General features: G+C 35.8%; 1 protein-coding gene across 1 annotated transcript in view; it reads right to left on the bottom strand.

Moving 5' to 3' along the window:
- Window positions 1–19,840, bottom strand: part of LOC119836902 — a 130,517-nt gene extending 110,677 nt beyond the window's left edge. The window contains 2 exon segments of the mRNA XM_038362354.1: window positions 13,874–14,548; window positions 19,713–19,840. Of these exon segments, the coding sequence (XP_038218282.1) occupies window positions 13,874–14,488 (615 nt within the window). The 5' untranslated portion in view covers window positions 14,489–14,548; window positions 19,713–19,840.
- Window positions 19,841–22,918: the final 3,078 nt, after the last annotated feature.

Raw genomic sequence — 22,918 nt, 5'->3', positions numbered from 1 at the left:
TCGCTTAGGATACTAAGTTACATCAATACAATGCTATGTCGTTTCTAAGTTAGGCCGAACGCGATGACTTCATGTGCTGACTCACTAACCACCCACGGCCGTTCAATCTTATTGTTTTGAATATTATTTCGAATCTCGATGAATTGATTTTTGACTTCACTTGTGAAAATATCAAAGAAATTACTTAACACTATAAGCCAGGTATGTGTTAAAGAAACAATAAGTTAATGAAGTTAAAATCCCCGACCCCGAATTTGTGACAAAAATAAAAGATATTTTAAAAAGCTTAAAAAACTTTAAATGAATTATCACAATATTTATGAAGCCAATAAAAACGTGTCGCCTGGAAGAGATCACTCATAGTGATAAGGCCGCCCAACAAACTGCACTCTTATATCTTTAAGCCATATTTATATTAAAGTTTTTATAAGTAATAATAAGTAATCGTGTTAAATATCATGAAGTATAAACAACACAGTCACTATCGTAGCGGTTTTAGTCAAGAAACAATCGAGTCTCTTCCCAGGGTATCAGGCATCACCTCTCACGTAATTAAACACAACTTTGTAACAGCGGATCTTCTTAATTGAGTCTAGGAGGAGGTTGTCGCGTCGTTAGTTGCTAGGCAACTAACAATGTCAGCTTACTTGCCGTCAACAGAAGCAATTATAGAGAAGAGAAAGTGTCCGTTATGATTGAATTTAAATATCCCATCCTGCTGTTGACAGCAGATTTGACTGCGTGGTCAAAATATATGTTCATGACACACACTTTCCACACCTGGTTTAACCCCTTGGGGTAGATTTGATCAATCATTTCTTAGCGGATGCCTACATCATAGTGGTCCAGTAGTTTCGGCTGTGCGTTGATAGACCACGATCGCACGGCCCCCGCGAAAGAAGCCATGGATTATGCCTGATTCTTACCGATTAAACCACCACTGTGTTTCGTCGAGCCATGTCGATGAAGTGGCCATTGGAGCTGGTTAATATACGATCGCGAGCTGCCTCAGTTTTATCCATTCCAGTGTCGTTGGGCAGAAGATATCACTGCCTGCATGTTTACTTAATCTGCCATCTACATAACTGTATTACGTTCACGTTTTCACGATGACTAGCATCCACATTAACTAAACTGTTTCTTTCTAAGTTTGTGCAAAACAGCATTATAAATAAATAAACATAAATAACTATCTTCAGCCGCTAGTGACTAGTCTATATTCGTATCTAAGCGCAAAACTGCGTTTCTATTTAAATCACACTGAATCACAATAGAATATAAGCTGAGTAGGGAGCGGTTCCTTAGATCGTGCTATCACCTCACGACGCAAGCATTTCGCCGCTTCGTGGACTGCACTCTGGGAATATTGTTCACGTCAAAACTGTATTAGACTTTCATCACGAACGTAGAATCTAACTAGAGTCAGGTGAATGTAGAATTTTGTCACTATATGGATTAAAGCGAAGTTGCTTTCCGCCGTCATTGGTCTGTATGTTTAGATTAAATTTACGCAACAGATTTTGATGGGTTTTTTTTAGTAGATAGAGATTCAAGAAGAAAGTTTATACGTGTATATCACTTCGGAGGGTCGCTGGCAATATAAGAAAAAAAAAGTACACTATATGCTCAAGATTTTTTTATAATGAATGTGCAGATGTGCGACCACAATCCCACATGGGAAGCGAGGATGTAGTCTACGTGGGTGCACGTCTACCTAGAAGGTGCCTATTCACCCTGGCGCCTGGTGCCTACCTTTCAAGAGGACCAGGTATATATACATATTCGGTTCAATATTTTGCAATTTTGATATAATTAAGGACATCACGATTTTACAAATTTGCAACGTAGTAATTATACAACTAAGGGACGATTTACAATCCTTGGTATCGCCCAATAAAGAACTACAGATTAAGGAACTAAATGAATTCTCCCATAAAATGTAAAAACACGGGCAATTGCCCGTCCCAATTTTCAATCCAATTCCACTTGGGACACGCTTTAAAATGGTCATTTAAACCAATGTTCGAAAATTTTTTTATAACTTAGTAATGAAAAATCAACCCTAATAATAATCATCATTGCATTCTAATTGCAGAGACATAAACTTGAAAACCACAGCCACTCACCCAACAAATCTTACAGAGCCTAGTCGAAACATTCGTTTCAATAATAACTCAAACGATTACAAACACATTAAGAATCCGTGAGACCGATCAAAACAAACATTGCCTAACTCCGAGGGTTACCATCGGAAACGGATGAGATCATAAATGATATCACAAAATGAGCATCTTAAATAATATTTGACCTCAACTCTTTACCTTATGTCGGACGGCTAATGAAAAAAAAATCTCGTTCGCGAATCGAATTAAATTGTATCGTAGACGGTCGCGCTTCTTATAAACTGTCTCAATGCTATTTATTCAATCTTATTCTTATTTTCTTTCTGTACTGTTATATTTAAAAACATGTTTCGGTAAAAATCAACTTCTGTAAGACAAAGTTTTTACTTATGCCACAGTTTAAGGATTACACTCGCTTATTTACGCAATTAACTCATTAATATAAATAATTTGATTATCTAAGCGTGATCATGTTGGGACAAAATAAAATTTATTGTCTTTTATGTGTGTCATTTACTAACAAAATACCAATACGAATTCATCTAAGAAAATCACTATTTAATAAATAATTCATTAGAAATAAATTTCCTTCAATAACTTCTAAGTAACAGAGAAATTTTAAATAAAAAAAAATAATTACGAGGCGGGATTCGAACCCGCGTCTTTGTGCCATACCGTAGCAATATTTTCTCATTTACAAAGCATTTCAATGCTATAAAACAAAAAAAATAAATTCCAAGTAACAGACTTAAAACCATACAGATCATAGTATCATACTTCATATCATATCATACTAATATTATAAATGCGAAAGTTTGTAAGGATGTGTGTGCGTTTGTTGCTCTTTCACGCAAAAACTACTGAACCGATTGCAATGAAATTTGGTACGTAGACAGCTGGTCAACTGGAATAACATATAGGCAACCTTTTATCCCGATATTCCTACGGGATACGGACTTACGCGGGTGAAACCGCAGGGCGCAGCTAGTACATACTAAAGTTATAGGCATGTTACTATCCCAACGTTTTAAAATAACACTTCTGCGTTCCCACAAGCTCAGATCCGCAGCTATATAATGGACGATGCAGCCGCACGTGCACTTGTTCTGAGAAATGTTCCGTCATGCCATAAATGGTTTTTGGTGTAACGGTGACTCTCACGGGTATAGTGGTTTTATAGTTTAGTTAAAATATAACACAATTTAAACATACTAACTCATATAATAATACTGTAAACGCGAAAGTTTGTATGGTATGTTTGTTTGTAACTTTTAAAATAAAATAAATAAATATAGTTTATTCCTTACAAGCAAAAATATAATAAAATCGCAGTACGTCCTTATTACGATCAACTTAATATTATAACAATATGTACAAATTTTGATCGCAACCCGGGATCACGGCTGGCCGAGAGGCTAGGCGTTGCTACGGTTTGGCAAAAAGACGCGGTTTCGAATCCCGCTTCGTGATCAAAATTTTTTCTATTCTTTCAAAATGTATCGCTTATAAAGCACTAGCTGTGCCCCGCGGTTTGACCCGCTTAAATCCGTATCCCGTAGGAATATCGGGATAAAAATTTGCCTATATATTATTCCAGTTGTCCAGCTGTCTACGTACAAAATTTCATTGCAATCGGTTCCACAGTTTGCGTGAAAGAGCAACAAACACATACACATCCTTACAAATTTTCACATTTATAATATTAGAAGGATTTCAATGCTATATAACTGAAAATTAAATAAATACAAAACAAAAAAAACTGTTCGACCCTTCCCCCCTCCACAAACGAAATCGAAGGTCTCTCGCACATGCACCGGGAACCATAAGCATACTTCCGCAGGCGACACCGTCTCGCGCCACTGGCGAGGAAAGCCGAGGAGCAGCGTCACAGAAAGTTACACCCTACACCTTACACCTGACAGGTGATCTCATTGGAATGCCTTACGTCATCCATCTTACGTCTTAATCAGTGGATGGTGTTATTCGTTCCTGGTTTCGTCATAAGCATGCTTTTATTAGCTTCACCTGCATATTTGTACGTGTAGGAGTCTTAACTCAATTTGATACGCTTTAAACGAGATTTAACTCAAACTTTATACATTTATCAAGGATCTATGACCATACAATAAACTCATGCATCTATCTCATTATCCTGATTAGGGTGGACAGTATTAAATAATTTACGTACTCTGTAAGCAAGTGAGGCAATTTAATTGATTCTATCATTAAAAAGCATTTTAGGTTTTTAAACTTACTGGGAGATAGGTGTCACTATACAAAGGTTCGCGGTTAAACTTTCTTACTTATTCCTTCTAATATTATAAATGCGAAAAGTTTGTGAGGATGAATGTATGTGTATGTGTATGTTTGTTACTCTTTCACGCAAAAACTACTGAACCGATTGCAATGAAATTTAATACGTAGATAGCTGGATAACTGGAATGACACATAGCCAACTTTTCATCATGTTATTCCTACGGGATACAAACTTACGCGGGTAAAACCGCGAGGCGCAGCTAGTTTCACAAATAGAAATGACCACCACCAAGTTTAGTACGCAGTTGGACAAGTACAACTTATACTCTTCTTGCATCGAAGGTCAAAAGAACCATACATCAAACGTACAAACACATTTCAATTTGCATCTTAAAAAAACATCGCACTCATGAAGTAATCCTATTAGCATATCTATTAAATACGCAAAACCACGAAATAAAAAAGCACACACATCTCCTAATCCCAGTACTATATTTGCTATGTCCATATATTTTAATGTATAGATATTTGCAGAGATCGCAGCACAAGAGCGCAATACAAACAACCTGGCTTTATAAGTAGCTAGTGTCAAATGACTCGCTCTTTATATGCAATAACTATCTGCGCCACGCGGTTTCACACGCGTAAGCCCGTATCCCGTAGGAATATCGGGATAAAAAGGTGCCTATATGTTATTCCAGTTGTCCAGCTGTCTACGTACCAAATTTCATTGCAATCGGTTCAGCAGTTTTTGCGTGAAAGAGCAACAAACACACACACATCCTTACAAACTTTCGCATTTATATTATTATATAGTAGGATAGGATAAATATCGCACACTTTTACCATATTAAATTTAGAAAAAGAAAAATAATAATATTAGGACTCAAACATACATCTAAATTTATTTATAATATGATATATTAAAAACTATTATAAGGCGGAAAATTTTCTACTTTTGCACGAGTGTGTTTGTAACGTTTTCGCGCAAATACCACTGGACCGATTTTGAAAATTCTTTCACCATTCGAAAGCTGCAACAGCACTTAGTGTTATAGGCTATATATGTAACACGGGCGAAGCCGGGGTGAACAGCTGGTTAGAATTTAAGTTGTCCCAATATTAATCGAAATATGTGGCCATATTAATTCTACATTCGGACATATCAGGACAAACGCCATCATGACCTGAACAAGACAAACTTTAGTACTAAGTATAAATATTTTCAAATAGTCCTATTTTATTCGGTTTTTTCACTTGCATTTCTCTTCGAAAACTATAACAAATTAAACGGTTGGTAAACATTAAAATCATCTCGATAGCCATATTGTGCTGTACGCATGACTGGATGCGCCGGCGCACCTGTGCTTCCTGCGCGCGAGGTTCATAGACATCAACCATATGTAGCACTTCCGAAGTTTGATTATTCATATATCAATTATGATGTTACGTTAAAAGACAGGTCTATTTCAATAATATTATAATTATTGAAGTAAATAAGGCGCCTTTTATATAAAACATACCTTTATTTTCTTAAACGGATGGGGAAACATAAAATTATATCAACTACATCCTATAAATATATATAGACAATGAAACTATATTAATAAATAACCTCTACATAAAAAAAACCGTGGTGACCGCCTCCTTGGTACAGTGGTTAGCGCGTGAGCGTAGAACCGAGGGGTCCTGGGTTCAATTCCCGGTGGGGGAGCACAAAAAAAATGTCTCGGTCTGGCAGGACACAGAAGGTTGATCGCCTAGATGTCCGTAAAGAAAATCGATCAGTGAAACAGATGTACATCATCTGCCCCATACCCCACTAGGGGACACGGGACTTCACTTTTACGCAAAGCTTTCACTAAAGCAAAAGAAAAAACAGACAATATAAACAACCTAGATATTTACAAAATCTCCGCCTCCATCGCATCCTTAAACCGGTTATGCAAAAAGCATTAAAAAGAATTCCTATACAGTTAACACCATCGCAGTGCCTCAATTTAAAGCAGCTTAACGGTGAAACCGATAAAATACAGCGAATTCGGGAAAAGCAACGGTAAGCACAATACAATGTCGAAGAAATGCTAATTGATGGGTAGCAGCGCGCAGATCCGTGCTTTGTGGATTCATAGATGTACAACTGTACAACTAGTTCTAGATTAGACGCTCGACCCGGTACCACCTGGATACCAAGATTCCTGTTTTATCCTAAGGGAGCATTTAATCGGGATAAAAATCCTGTCACTCAAGTCAGCTCATACTCTGTCTGTATACCAAATGTCATCAATAGTTTTAGCGTGATTGATGGATAAACATCCAAAGAAACAAACTTTCACATCCTATCCTACTATCCTACTAATCCTGCTAATATTATAAATGCGAAAGTTTGTAAGGATGTGTGTGTGTGTTTGTTGCTCTTTCACGCAAAAACTACTGAACCGATTGCAATGAAATTTGGTACGTAGACAGCTGGACAACTGGAATAACATATAGGCAACTTTTTATCCCGATATTCCTACGGGAAAACCGCGGGCCGCAGCTAGTTTATTATATTAGTTTTTAAATTTAGATTAGTGCGATTATAGCTGGTTTTAGAGTCACGCTGACCGTCGGTGCTCACAGCAGAATCGTGTGAAACTATGAAGCGTTTTAGAATGACACGTATCAAGCAATGTTGCATAGAGGTCCATACATTTTGGCTGCCAGCGTCGAGGGTCAGCGTGACACCTATAGAACCTACTGACCATATGACATCACAATACAGTTAGAATTATTAACGAGATTTGCTAATCGCTATTTTTTATTATTTAGTGGGTTTTTAATCGCCTGCTTATATGCCATAAACTTGTTAGACTATATCAATATAAAGTTTAAAAATTTATTACTATAAAGCTATATATCTATTGAGAATAACAAATTGTTTGTGTTTCTTTTTTACGAAACAGATATTATATGAAATAGATCTCTATTTTAAAATTCTCCGTACTTTGACTCGTTCAAAAACTGGTATTGTGCTCGATCGTAATATTATTTCCAAAGATACAATAGAGTGTGGGCCCTAATAGCACTCCCTGTGAGACTACATATTTTATCTGTTGAGTGGTGAATAAATATTTATTGCCAAAGAGATCTTAGCACTTTCATAAAATGCCTTCTAAAATTTATGTAAAACGTCGAAAAAATGGTTTTCTTGTGCTTTCAATCACAAACTCGAAACTTTTTTTATTAATTTTATGATTTACAAGTATTTGTATCATCATCATCAGCCCATATATGTTCCCACTGCTGGGATACAGGCATCCTATGAGGGTTCAGGCCATAATCCACCACGCTGGCCAAGTGCGGGTTGGCAGATGTCACATGTCGTCGAACTTTTTTGATTCTTGGACATGCCGGTTTCCTCACGATGTTTTCCTTCACCGTTTTAAGCAGTGGTGATGTTATCCACATGTGCAGATAAATTGAAAAATCAATTTATTTCCTGCACGCTCGCCCGGTCTCGAACCTCGACTTATCGATTTTGAAGTCCGAGGTTTTCACCACTGAGCCACCACTGCTCGGCTCGAGTATTTGTATAATCATTGTCAGTTTTCAACCGACTTCAAAAAAGGAGGGAGAAGTTACTCAATTCGGTTGTATTTTATTTAGGGTTTGGTAGCAAAACTATCGACTAGCTGTACCGATTTGATACATCATTTATTTTAAAGATGATGCCTCCCGTGTGGTCCCAGTAAACATTTTTTTAGTTCTATCAATATGATAGTTTTACAGATCAGTTTTATGTAAAAAATATATTCGTTAGAAAAAGTATTTAATTTGCACTAACTTTAAACACGCCCTCCAAAAAACCAATGACTTTAAACGTATTTATTTAAACATTATCTCATTCCGTATAAATATTGTGTTAAAACAATGAAAAACCACGCATTACTGCGCGCCGGATCGGCTTGTTCACACACGACGCAAAGAATTACTAACACATTATTGTCCAACCGCAAGCCATTTGTTTCAGACATGTCTGAGAACTTGTATGCGAAATCTTCCAAGTATTCAGTTTAATACACGTTAGATAAGGACTAATTAGGTGCACAATCCTATCCTATACTACTAATATTGTAAATGCGAGAGTTTGTGAGGATGTGCGTATGTTTGTTACTGTTTCACGCAAAAACTACTGCACCGATTGCAATGAAATTTGATGCGTGGATAGGTGGACAACTGGAATAGCACATAGGCAAGGCTTTTTATCCTGATATTCCTACGGGATACAGACTTACGCGAGTGAAACCGCGGGATGCAGCTAGTTATCTATAATAATGTGGGTCGTCTTCTCATACGTATTTCAGAGAGCCTGTTCGTAGATTCAGCATAGCAATCTACGTGATTTAGCATATATTTAAAAAGGCCTTGCCTTGTAGACGCAAGTACAATTTCTATCATATCACCATCAGTATTAAAAGAATTATATTATTATATTATTTATATACTAAAACCGAAGTGTTTGTTTGAACCCGCTAATCTCAGGTACTACTGGACCGATTTCAAACATTCTTTCAATCATGGATATGCACGCGATCCCTGAATGCTAAAGGCTATATGCATTCGACGAGCGAAGCCACGGCTAGCCGCTAGTTAAGAAAAAATATATTCTACATCATTTCCCACTATCCTACAACTTCCTAACAACATAGCGTAGCTATAAACGACAACAATAGTATTTTCTTGTGTTTGGTTTCACGCGAGTATTATACATTTAGAAATTAAAAACTTTTCAACGGATTTTAAACGCGATTTATTCATTATATTATTAACCCGACGTTTCGAACACTTTACAGCGAGCGTGGTCTCTGGTTACAGTCTCCCCGTGATGAATAATATAATGAATAAATCGCGTTTAAAATCCGTTGAAAAGTTTTTAATTTCTAAACTACAACAATGTTAAAACTCGTCCATGTGCGAACGCTAAATTTAACATTTTATTCTGATCAGAACCACAAATGCATATTTTTCAAGAGCAATTATCTCATAATGCATCAGACCGTAAATAAGGAACGCGGAAAGTGTAACAGCTTGCATATATCTATTGAATATGAATCCAATTGTGAATAAGACATAAATCATTTCGTAAGTGAAGTGTTTCATTGTGCTTTGAACAAATTATCATAAACAATGTGGCCGAGTGAATGATGTGATGTTTTTATTTGTTCAAGTATAAATAATACCTTGAAGATTTTACGATTATAGATATTCGATAATTTTAATTACATTGGCCAGAAATTCTTTTATAAACAAAAAAATATCGAAGATTACTCCAGGTTTTGGATATAAATAAGACACTAGTAAGACACGAAACAGAACTAACAGGCTTCCCAATTTTACTACACGAAGTTACAAGATAACCCAAAGAACATTCTAGAATTCTATTGATTCACCAATACAACCGCCAAAATTCTGGAATGTTCTAGAAGAATGCAAAGTTCTGACCATAATCGTCAATTATATTTTCTCTCGCGACTCGATACTGTTTATTAAGTGCAATTGGCCATGAGCTATGCGCGGTTGGTGTGATCATCGGTAGTTTATGCATGGTTCTAATGGGCGCAACGTCATTACGAGCACTTGATAATACATCTGTATCGACATGTGTTTGAAATATTTGATGAGAAACTGTTTCACGTAAGCATACTAGCTGCATGCCCCGGCTCCGACCGGGTAGTTAGTTTATCGTAATGAAATAGACTATCCTATTAAGTTGGATCAAACTGCACGTGGTGTGCAATTTTGATTAGGATCGATTCAGTAGTTTAGGAGAAAATCGCGGACAAAGAAAGTGACACGTTATTTATATATATTAAGATATATGAAAGAGAATTTTAGTGTAGACTGTATATAATTATAAACGCAAATATTTCAGGATATTTTAAACCAGTGATCATAAAGCGGCGAATGATCTTAGAACTATCATATACGACTCTGACCTCTTAAGCCAACCAGGGTCAAACTTAGAACCTTAACATTTAACAACGCTGTACAATTTCATGTGAACCTTTAACTCGTCTAGAATGCGGCATCATCTATAACTGTCGTTGACTTCTGTTTCAGTCATTGCTATTTTAACGCAACCAATTGTTTATACATACTACTAGCTGACCCGGCAAAGGCTGTTTTGTCGTAATCTTATGGGGTATGAAAAACAGTTGTTGGCCGATTCTCAGACCTACCCGATATGCACACAAAATTTCATAAAAATCAGTCCAGCCGTTGCGGAGGAGTATCGTAACTAACATTGAGACACAAGAATTCTATACATAGAGACTAGCTGCACCCGGCAAACGCTGTTCTGCCTTACTCCTATCGTTTAGTGGTATGAAAAATAGATGTTAGCCGATTCTCAGACCTACCCAATATGCTTACCAAATTTCAGAGGAATCGGTCAAGCCGTTGCGGAGGAGTATCGTAACTAACATTGAGACACGAGAATTCTATACATAGAGATATAATTTGACTATGGAAATCTAGCGATATTGTCAGTAGCTTTGACCAAATTATGATAGACAAAAATTACCAGAACAAATATGTATACTAACATTTTATTTATGGCTTTGAGAATACCATTAAGGCAAGAGATACTTACGATACGATACCCATCACACACGAAGATTATGTATCTACTTCAAAAAATCATTCTCCACATGAAGTATAATCTCTGTAGATAAAATTAACCTTTAAACTATAATATAGTCTCAAATAATTCTACACATGTTCCATTGAATAGAATAAAAATAATGATATTATAGGCGTACAGGCGTATGGGCCTGAAGCCCTTACGTCATTCAGGAGACGGTCAGAGACGTGGCTGCACAATTTGCATCGAATTATTGCTTTGACCATAATCAATTGGATGCTGGGTTTTCGCGCCATTGTTGACAGTATAAATTAACGTCTAGGTTATAAATGAGAAAGTTAAAACGGTCAAGATGCGGGATTAGTAACGCAGACGCAATTGATTAGTTCTTTTGTTTCTGCGTTCGAATTTAGAAACCGTCCTGCCAGTCGGAACGCGTCTGTTATATAACTTGGGGATATCAATCCCAATTTGAATAAATTTTGAGTTTCGATTCCAAAGTATAACTAACTGGCTACGGCCCGCAGTTTCACCCGCGTAAGTCCGTATCCCGTAGGATCGGGATAAAAAGTTTCCTATATGTTATTCCAGTTTTTCAGCTATCTACGTACCAAATTTCATTGCAATCGGTTCAGTAGTTTTTGCGTGAAAGGGCAACAAACACACACACATCCTTACAAACTTTCGCATTTGAATATTAGTAGGATATATTATACAGAAAACTAGATGTAACTTGTCAATCCGTTATCGAAATTCTAAAATCTTGCTAAAATCTAGCTCTAAATGCTTTAAGGTAGCAGTCTTATAAGAGCTAGGAAATTTTAAAACATATTAGATACAGTATCTTCATGATTTTAAAAGTTGCATCCAATCATAATAGATTTAAGCGCTTCATATCTTACTCGTCACCTCAAACAAAACATTCTAATACTTCATCAGTCTCATACGTAAACCTGCTATCGTATTACCGTCATCATAATGACAGCAATAAATCACCATTACTGTTCAATCACTTGGAACCACAATAAATGCGCAAAGATCAAATGAGTACATTAATTCTCCAAGCGTGCCAATCTGTACGATCTTTGTGTCAGGTGACAGGTGCCTTGTAGCTCTTAAGACTTATGTGTTCATCGCGTTAACCTGAATGTGGGTACGTGTTCGTTTGTCTGTATGCATGTGATTGTATCGAGTGTACTGTGTTTCTTAGTTCACGTGATTCTAGGTCTTTGGCAAGAATTTGCTAAGGATGTATTAAATATATATGTATAACGGATGAAGGGTGCACGACGGTTGTATTGAAGAAGAGTGTCGCCAGCATTTCTGACGTCCCGACTTCCTTGATAATTGCTATCGCCGATACTGAGTAATGTAGTGGAAAGAAAAACACTTGGGAATAATTATTCCAATTTATTTTGTTCTTCAAGAGCTACGCTCGCTACGACAGCTCGAGTCGATGTTTATATTTCTCCATCTTGCATGTAATCGCAAAATATTTGCAATTCAGTGAGAAACAATATCAATTTATAAATAAGTAATGTCAGTTAAATTTGACAGAAAAAGATTCCACAGACTTTTTATTTAAATCTTCATTTAACGGATTTCAAACAATATAGCATCAACATTAACTTCTAGAAGCGCCGACCTGTGTAACAATTGGCATTAAAAGCGAATGTTGCTGAATAAAAAATCCTTATTAAACTCTTTCTGACATATAAAAAACATTATTTCCATTTACGTTATCTCCACGACTTAACAATAAAGCAGCAAATAATGCATCACTCATGCCTCCAGCCACTTCAACTTTCTCGAAATATCCGACCATACCAGGCTCGATCGCTTTCATACGATCGTGTAATAAATTGCATCGAGTACCATCTGTTATTTCAAAGGATCAGAAGATGTTTGTAAGATTCAGCTTGTTTGAATTATTTTAAGGTACGCTGTGATTAATTTGCTGATTAATGTCTGGCTATTGAAGTACTGCTTAACCTCTCGTTTCTTTACTAAATATAGCCTCTTATTTAAATACAAAACACAGAAAAATTATTAATGTGAAACTTCTGTTTCTTTGGATGTTTATCCATCAATCACGCTGTAATTACTGAACGGATTTTGATGAAAATTGGCATACATACAGGGTATTAGCTGACTTAGGGGACAGTGGATTTTGATGGAAATTGGTATACAGCTGAATTGGGGACAGTCACTAAATCATTTGTAAATATGCTAATTCTATGCAGACAAACCCGCGGGTGGAAGCTAGTTTGAAATATTCCGCATATAATTTAATTGTGTGACAAATGTACTGCGTGCTGTCATTCGCATAATAACAATAATTATCCCATACATTTAAAACTTCTAATTGCAATTCGTAGTCTACCCATATTAGGTTAACTGAATCGTCAATGACACGTGATATTTGATTATGAATGCGTCTATATAAATCATTCAAACATTCAAATAACTATTCGCTCTAAGCAATCAGCAAAGGTCATCTTAAAGTTTTAATTAAGAAAACAAGGAAGAACGCCTGTTTCCTTACAACAAAACGTATTCGTTACACAGGAAATGTTCAAATACACGTATTTAACTTCATTTCAAACGTAAAATTTACATTTAACTCTGCAGATAATAAGACGCGTCTAATTAGTTTAGACCATCAAGTTACGCAGGATGATAAAATACCGACAAATTATTAAGGTTATAACTAAAGACTTAAGTCAAAACCTAACTTGTCGCAAATAATACTCAATAGCTGCACGAAAAACAAACTTTGCGTGATTTGTTCGCAATACAATCTATGAATATTAATGTCAATCATGTAGAAATGTGGCTGGTTAGGTTGTTAGTCGAACAAAAGAAATACCTTTACTTTTCTTGGTGACGACTCCAACGCCACGTGTCTATATTGCTCCGACGATCTGCGCACTTCGCGACCCCTAACATCCTCCATTGACGACTTCTCTTCTCCTCTCGTCAGCGTCGTCACTTTCCTCACAATTCGCGTCGTTATCCTTCTCTGTCCGCTCTCATCTTTCTTCGAGATCTTTGTAGACTCTAGCGAGGAGCCTAGGACCTCGGTCGACATGCGTTTGTTCGTGTGAATCGCCTGCAATTCCGAAATGCCTGCACCACCAGCGGAGGTGGGCAGAGCTAGCGCGCTCTCTCCATCGTACTCGAAGTGAGTCTGATTGCCATCGTGCACGACTCTGCCGTTGTAACTCTCCTTGTACCCAGAACGGTAGCTGGATCGCTCCATCCCAGGGTAATTCCCATCATATACTGTTTCGTGTCTAGTCAAACTCTCACGTAAGCTTCTCGGCACAGAAGGTAGGTTCAAACTAGTTGTGATTGGAGATCCGACCGGCGACTGCGGCGGTTTCTTGAGGCTCGATTTCAATGGTTTCTCATCGCCTTCGAGTGTCCCCTGAACAAAGAGGCGCTTACTGCTGCCCTCTTTGACGAATCTGTACATCGACATTCTCGATTCGTTCCTGTCAGACCTTCACAGGCCACAGCATAATACTGTTGCTTTGACGCACTGCAATGGCATTATCACCTTATTAAGGATTCGACACGCGTTCCGCGACTACCCACAGTTATGTGACAGAACTAGTAATAGACTTAAAAGACCATTACAATGATAAGTGGGAAAATGTCAAGAAATTGATTTAATTTAACGCGCGCAATCGATAGCTATTGTTTTAAACAAATGGAGACGCTATTCTCATAGAAACTAATATTGTCAAAAATGCCGTTAAATAATTTCACAGCGATCAAGATAATTTAGTTTATAATTTAGAAAGCCGACATACCTATTAATTGCAGAATAGCAAAAAATTTACACAGGGAGAAAAAGCTACACCTAGAGCACTCAACAGGTTGAGCGAAAGAAAGTGAACGTTAGCTCTGTACTGTTAAAGTATTCAAGTCACGATTGGATTAGGCAAGTCTCCATATTTGGCCTGATCGACGAATATGGGTAGGCCCTTCCGGAGCGACTGCGTCAAGGAAATGTATAGCCATTAACGAGTCACTGCGATACGTAATTGGCGCTTGCTTTGTTGATTATTTAAAAAAGGTTTTACCATTGAGATCAGCTATTACATATGATGTTCCAAAGGACAATTTATTTGTCTCATCTGTAGGTAGATGCTAAAAATTTAACATAAGAACAATATGCATGTGGGAGAATTGAAATAAATTAAAAGTGACATAAAGATGTTTCATTTCCTAGAGTTAGTGCCTTGATTTCAAGGTATTTCTTCGATATAATTATCTTATTTGACAAAACTATTTTTTTTATGAATTCCACATCAGATCAGTAATGGACATGCCAAAAATAAATCCGTATTTTTAAATACTTTAACACATCCGAATATAATTAACCGACTGTGTTGCATTGGCGGCTCGGTGGACCTTGACCCACAGTCTTGCGTAAAGGTGTTATGTAAAATTAAGTATGGGCATTGAATAAAATTGTCGGTGACGTCACTGTCTAGTGTTGTTTAAGTTAATAAGACGGTCGATCTTAATGTGGGACCGATGGATCGATGTCTTGACTATTTACAAATTAAATCTATCATCTGTATGATTATAATTAATTGATTTAATTGTATCGTTATTTGATTTTCAGTATTTAGATCAATATCAGAGTTACGAGTAATTTTCTTAGGGACCTAGTTTTATAATGATTATTATTGCAATTGTTTAATTAGCTCCGTATTCGAAGTTAGATTTTCTCAAGTAGCACCAAATTTTAATACTTATTCGTGCTACATGCCATATCAATGTATCTCCGTTTGTAAAAGTACCCGTTTTTAACTAATCACGTACATGTAGGTAGAAAATTGATTAAATCCAATGAAACCTGGCTACATGCCTCCAATCCTGGAAGCCATACTAGCGAAGGATTGGATGATGGTAATCGGTGAGGAAGGATAAACTATAAATTAATTATGTTTGGCAGTGCGAAGCCATCGAAATGCTCCATCGATCGAAGACGCTTGACAAATGTTGAACTAATCTTAAGCAGCTTTAACAGGTGATCATTAAATATGTGTGTTTGGTAATCTTTGACACTACAAGAGAAAATAAATACGCATCCAATGAGGTTTTATGTGCAATATCAAGTTAACCTAACTTGATTATAATCCTACTAATCATGCTAATATTATAGATGCGAAAGTTTGTAAGGATGTGTGTGTGTTTGTTGCTCTTTCACGCAAAAACTACTGAACCGATTGCAATGAAATTTGGTAAGTAGACAGCTGGACAACTAGAATAACATATAGGCAACCGTTTATCCCGATATTCCTACGGGATACGGACTTACGCGAGTAACCCCGAGGGGCAGCTAGTAAGGATATATGGAAACTGCATGAAAATATACGCCTAGTTTCATTTGTACTATCGAAAAAGGATTAAATAATTTACAACCAGTGTTTTTATCTATGTATATATAAATATACATGTATGTATCATAGCGAAAGTGGACAAATATTTTATGTTCATGACAGATTTCGCGTATAAAATAAACAGTTTTACCTTTACTATATATAATAGAGGAATTACGAGCATCTGCACAGTTGGTTTACGTTTATTAAGACACTACGATTCATACCATATATAGTTATGAATGTACCATACATACATGTCATACATAGACTGGCAGCGCGAGTGTCATGCTAATTGGTGGTGTAAACTTGCTCGACCTTATTTGAAACATTGTTCAATAGGTGCTTTGTATGTGTTTTTATTTACAAAGTACTAGTTGCGCCACGCTTTCACCGGCGCAAGTCTGTATCCCGTAGGAATATCGGGATAAAAGTTGCTTCTGTGTTATTCCAGTTGTCCAGTTATCTACGTACAAAATTTAATTGAAATTGGTTCAGTAATTTTTGCATGAAAGAGTAACAAACATCTATACATACATACATCCAACCATCCATACTTACAATATTCGTGTTTTAAAAATTAGTAGGAGAAATTATGTAACCGCTACTTCGCCCGAAAGACCATTAGGTGAAGTCAGTATTGTTTTATCAATAGGAATAATTATAAAGAGAAAAAAAAATGTGAACAGGGTTGGAGCCTTCACAAAATAAATGTACAACACTTCACCACTTAAAACTGTATATAGTACCTGAACATGAGCTATTTATTGTATATTTTAAACATAAACCTTCCAATTGTTTTCCTAGCTATTTTAATGTATGCTACAACATAAGCATTTAACTTAAAACAATTCCGAACTATAGCAACGTTTTTTCACGCCCGAATGTGGGCGATAAAATGTTTACGATCAATAATATTAAACCAATACATCATAGCGACAATTAAATTGAATGTTTAACTCGTGGGCTGCATAATGTAATATTTTTTTTTGCGGGGGACATAGCAATGACGCCTACCGCGGACCTTGGATGACCATAAAGGTTCGTATATTTAATAAATACTCCATGGTGGAATTCGTTTTAATTTCTCTCGGCCTTGTCACTTCGAATTTCGATATTCTGTGCACATTCGATATTTAAAATTTATCTTGCTTTTACCGCCTCTGCACACAACGATTTTTAAACTTGTAACAATAGCACAGATAACTAAGCAGAAGAAATAGTAGCAATACGGTAATTAATTCTTTAAAAAGGAGACTTGTTTTTTTTCTGTTTAATGTGGTTATTTTCATTAAATTTCCACAAATGTGTATTATTTATGAAAACGCATTCTTATTATGTTTATAGAAAAATAAAGGGAACATTTCTTAAAATCCATACCAGTGCATATATCTGAAAGGTTTGTTTCACTTGAGATCGTTTTAATCTTAAGAACTACATGGCCGAAATCAATGTAATTAGGAACAGAGCAATTTGAGACCAACGAAAGGACGAAGGACAATTATTTACCCAAGAAAGGATAAATATAATTATTTCTTCAGCAACCTCACGGGTTCCGGAACTATGCAGAGAAAACCTCTGGGAATATCTATTTTCCACTTTGCTAACACAGGTAAAGCCGCGGGCGGAGAGCTAGTGTACAATAAACATAAACCTACGTAAGTATTTTATGTTTTAACAGGTAATTATACCTAACAATTATCATCAACTTGACCTTGAAGCTGAGTTCATCAATACTTAGCATTTTAAATGGTATTACATTGCAAGTTGCGTATTAAGTTACGCAAAAAATATGACACGATAACTTGAAAGTGTCCAATGATATCATGCGATATCGAATTACCTGCAGGAAGGAAGAAGATTATTAAATAACTTGACTTAACTTGTTATTACCTAGGTTTAAGAAAGTTGTGACGAACTTATTATTTTTGACTAGTTCATCGCCCCGGTTTCATCCGAGGTACATTTATAGCCTATAGCACTCACGGTTCACGTACCAAAGGTTAAAGAATTTTTCACATCGGTCCAGTAGTTGCTGTGATTAGCGCGGTCAAACCAACAAACTCTTCAGCTTTATGCACTGGTATGGATTTTAAGAAACGCGATGTAGGCGCGAATATTTGATTTATAGTATCTATAGTCATAATTAGAATGCGATTTCATAAATAATAAACATTTGAGAAATTTTTGAAAGAATCGAAAAAATTTTAAAGAATTTCAATGCTATAAAACTAAAAATTAAATTTAATAAACATTTGTGCAAATTTAATGAAAATGTAAAGAATTGTGTAGATTTAAATAACGATACATGTAAACGTTTTAAACTCGATTTAAATACAAGCGTTTAATAAAAACAAATAATTATGTACATGATTTCTTAAATGAATGTAACTTATTTTTAAATTTTTTCACAATTGCAATTTTCCTCTCCCTATATTTCTACAAATGGGTTTATTTTAACCATTTGCATTGCATCCAAAATTGTTCAGTGATTAAGTAGAAGGAAGGAAGGAACACAAAAACTAAAGAATTAAAAGTGTTGAAAACATTACACTCCCTTTAGCTTGTGTAATATTCTATTACTAGAAGAATTAATGGATATAAATGGGCTATCTCAAAATAGATAAATAATATTAATTTAATATACAATTTGTAATATACCCTAAGTGTATTAAAATAATGTTTACATCAGACTAATAAACAAAAGATTTATTGTTTTTGTTATGCATTGTATATTTATCAACGTTAACTCAATAAAAGTGTTTATGTGTTCGATCAAATCTCCCGAATTATAGAACCATTTGGATAGAAATTTGAATCGACATCACAGATAAACATTTATTATTTTTCCTACTCACTATTATTGATTACACATTAAATAAAATTTCCACGTTATGTATTTCGTACTATTCAAAAACCGGATTCTATGTAAACAAAACTTTTTATGTCCGCAAATTGTGAATATCTCGGATTGTCTCATAGTTTTTACTATCCACACGTCAATTATTTCTTCTCAGTCGAATAACTTTAACAACATACATGCGATTGAATAAAATTATTCACACCATTACAATTTACTCCGGTTAATATTATTTATTTTAATTCGAAATCACATAAATTCCATACATATGTTATCAAACACCATGACTTAATTTGCATAGCCTACAACCTACAACCGACCTACGCAAACAGAACCTCCTTTGTTTAAAACAATACGCGTCTGAAAAAGCTAAAGGGAAGATGAAAGCGGGAAATTCGAATTTGGAACAGCTATGGAACGCGCATCGAATCACATCACTGAAAACACACCACAGATAACCGACGGCGGTCGTAATTCGATTTTCAAATCAAATTGTCGTAATGTCGTTGCGCGCGCGCTTCGTTCGGCTTCTAGCAGGTGACTGGAACGCGCGCCCGTTGACTCAGTGCAGTTGAGCGTGAAGTTTCGCGGCATCGCGGCGATATTTTTGTGTAAAAAAAAACACGGTACTGGCAAAATAAGAATATGCGACGGCGGCGACGTGGGATTCGCTTGGAATTGTGGTTGATTGATTTCATCACCTACTTATTCTTTAGGGCTATTGGTCCAAATAAAATCCATAGGATTTCATGTAATGATCGCTTTGAAGTGATTAAGACGATTAAGTTAATACGCAATGGCGACGATGATACGTCATACATAGGCTAGATTATAGGGGTTATAATGGAACTGGTTATTCTGAATCGTTCTGAAATCGTACTTAATTATGATAAAGCCAAATGACCCAGCGAACTTCTGAACAACATAGGCCACAGACCATTGTTTAGACATATTTTCCTTATTTTTGGTATCGTTTAAACCATCCCTGGCTTATTACAAATACATCGAAACCGAATATTATCAAAATCAGCCCAGCCAGTCTCGAGTTTTAGCGAGACTTTTACTTTTTAGCAATTGATTATTACAGATATGTTTAGCTAAATCGAACTTTAAACCAATCTCAAACAATATAATTGTAAAAACCGCATCCAATTCAGCGCATTCGTTTAGGTATATTGTGTGCATGTACCGACTGATGGAAAATATGACGTAATGAACAATAATTTACTATTTATGTAAAATACATTTACCTATTCACAAAATAAGAATCCTACTAATTCCTACTAATATCATAAATGCGAAAGTTTGTAAGAATGTGTGTGTGTTTGTTGCTCTTTCACGCAAAAACTACTGAACCAATTGCAATTAAATTTGGTACGTGGATAGCTGGACAACTGGAATATTGAATATTGCCATTTGCCTCGTGCATTATTTATGTGAGGCTTGCCAAATAGTGGAAGAAGACTAGAACGTCTGGTGGTAAAGTACCAGCAACGCCCATGTGATTTGCAGGGGCATTAAGCCTCAGATTGGTTTGCCACCATTAACGGATAAGGGATATAGAGAGGATTATTTTATGTCACCGTCGGCAATGGAGCTCGTGGGTCGCCTGATGGTAATCGCTACCACCGCCCATGAACATTTGGAGAGGTGTAAGATCGTTTGGAGACCATACGCCTCTACAAATGAATTGCCGACTTCGAATTGGAAAGGGATTGAGAAAGGATTGATGAGAGGAATAAAGGAAAGGAATGGGTAAGGAAAAGAATATGGTATGATGATTTAAATACTTCGCTATAGAAACTTGAACATCACAATTCACGTAGACCCGTTGACAGTTGCTTAATACACCAATAAACAAAACAAACCATGAATTATGTATGATTTAGATTAATTACATATTAATGTCACGTGGGCTCAGCTTATAGCGAGACCGCATTCTTAATTTTTCAATGCCTCAAACCGCCTCTTTGATCTTATATCGTTCGTTGTTATTGAAATAATTTCATGTATTGTCAAAAACGCATACAATTTTAATAGAACCTTATTATAGACTAAACTAAAATTCCTAATGATGTATGGGAGATATCGCACTAAAGGGAAGACTGCCGGTTCGTCCTAGTTTATGGTTATATATAAGTTAGGTTATAATAAGGTTATATATAATAATGCATTATATATAATTAACACATCACATGAATGATAACGGTTTAGGAGACGACCAGCTTATGTCCTGTCAGATTTTATTCGGCCAGAACTATCTGAGTATCTTTCGAGCAAGTTTAATTAATTATGAAAGATATTTTATCGTCTATCCAGGTTTAGTATCTTTGGCATTATTATTATTTTGGTTTAAAATATTTCTGAATATTTGAAACCCTCCCGGTTTAATGGCAGTTATATAAACTAATGTATGTTTGGACCGATTTAAAATACAACCATTACAAAGCTGTATCTTCACTGAGTGACATAGGCTATATATGTATCACGGGCGAAGCCAGGGCGGCCCGCAAGGTGAATGTAAAATAAATGTTCAATAATTACAGAAGCATATAATATAACAATTAATCAAATGAATTATATAATTACTCTAACTAGAGTATAGTTATTTTAATGATAGTAATTATAAAAAGCTTCAATTATGTCTTAGAAATAACGAATAACATTGTGAATAGCATACTGCTAGCGCCATCTATTGAGCGCCGCCTGAAGCTTTCATTTGCGAAGCTCATATATGAACCATTTTTGTATTGAATATAGCGCCATCTACCGTTTCTCATATACAACGGTAAGCAAGCAAGCGATATCTTCAATTCTGACAACTTACCATCATAGTCTGCCAGTTTGCGTGTACAAATAAATACATAAATAAAATGTTCATTTAATAGTTAGTAAATACATTTCGCCTGTTACTTTTTTGGGTTTGTTATATAAAACGCTAGATGGCGTTGTAATAAATAAAATTTTCAAAATAATATCCAATGTTATAATAATATACCAAATACATAAATAAAAAAGTGAAAACTACAAAGCCTGTACATTATTTCTTACAACAAACCTGTCTCACACATTTTTTAAGACTACTAATTCTTATGCTGTCCTTACCAACATACAAAATAATTAAAAAAAAAAAAATAGAGCATATTTCTTTAAATGTCGCAATAACTGTACGGTATTGAACAAGAGGGTTGTAGGCGTGAGTGGGCGTACCATCTGCTGCTCGACCTTGTCGCCCACCACTGGGTCACTGGGGACCACTTTTTGTTATAATTACGCTAAGTGAAGGTGCAAGTGACAGATGTATTGGCCATATATTATTGTTTATATTTTTATATCACTGAATTAAAAAAAATCAAAATCATTCCCGCCTCATAAACGATTTTCAACCGACTTCACAAGGAAGGCAGTTCTCGTTTAATTTCTATTTCCTTGGTCACAGCACCACCCGTGTAAGGCTTGACCGGTTTCGCTAATCTAGTCTAGTCTGAAATTTTTATTACCATCAGCAAGCTTCGATTCCTGAACGAAACGGCATATACTATATATTTCTATATACATTATAGTCAAATCCCATTAAGTTTTAAAGGCTGGCAAATGTCTATCTAAAAACAGCATCGTTTTCACAGAAGTCGATATTTTACTATCTATAAATTTG

Source organism: Zerene cesonia, chromosome 26 (assembly GCF_012273895.1).
Source record: "Zerene cesonia ecotype Mississippi chromosome 26, Zerene_cesonia_1.1, whole genome shotgun sequence".
Classification (NCBI taxonomy): Eukaryota; Metazoa; Arthropoda; class Insecta; order Lepidoptera; family Pieridae; genus Zerene; species Zerene cesonia.
Note: the sequence above shows the minus strand (reverse complement) of the source record. Positions and strands in the feature narration are given on the sequence as shown.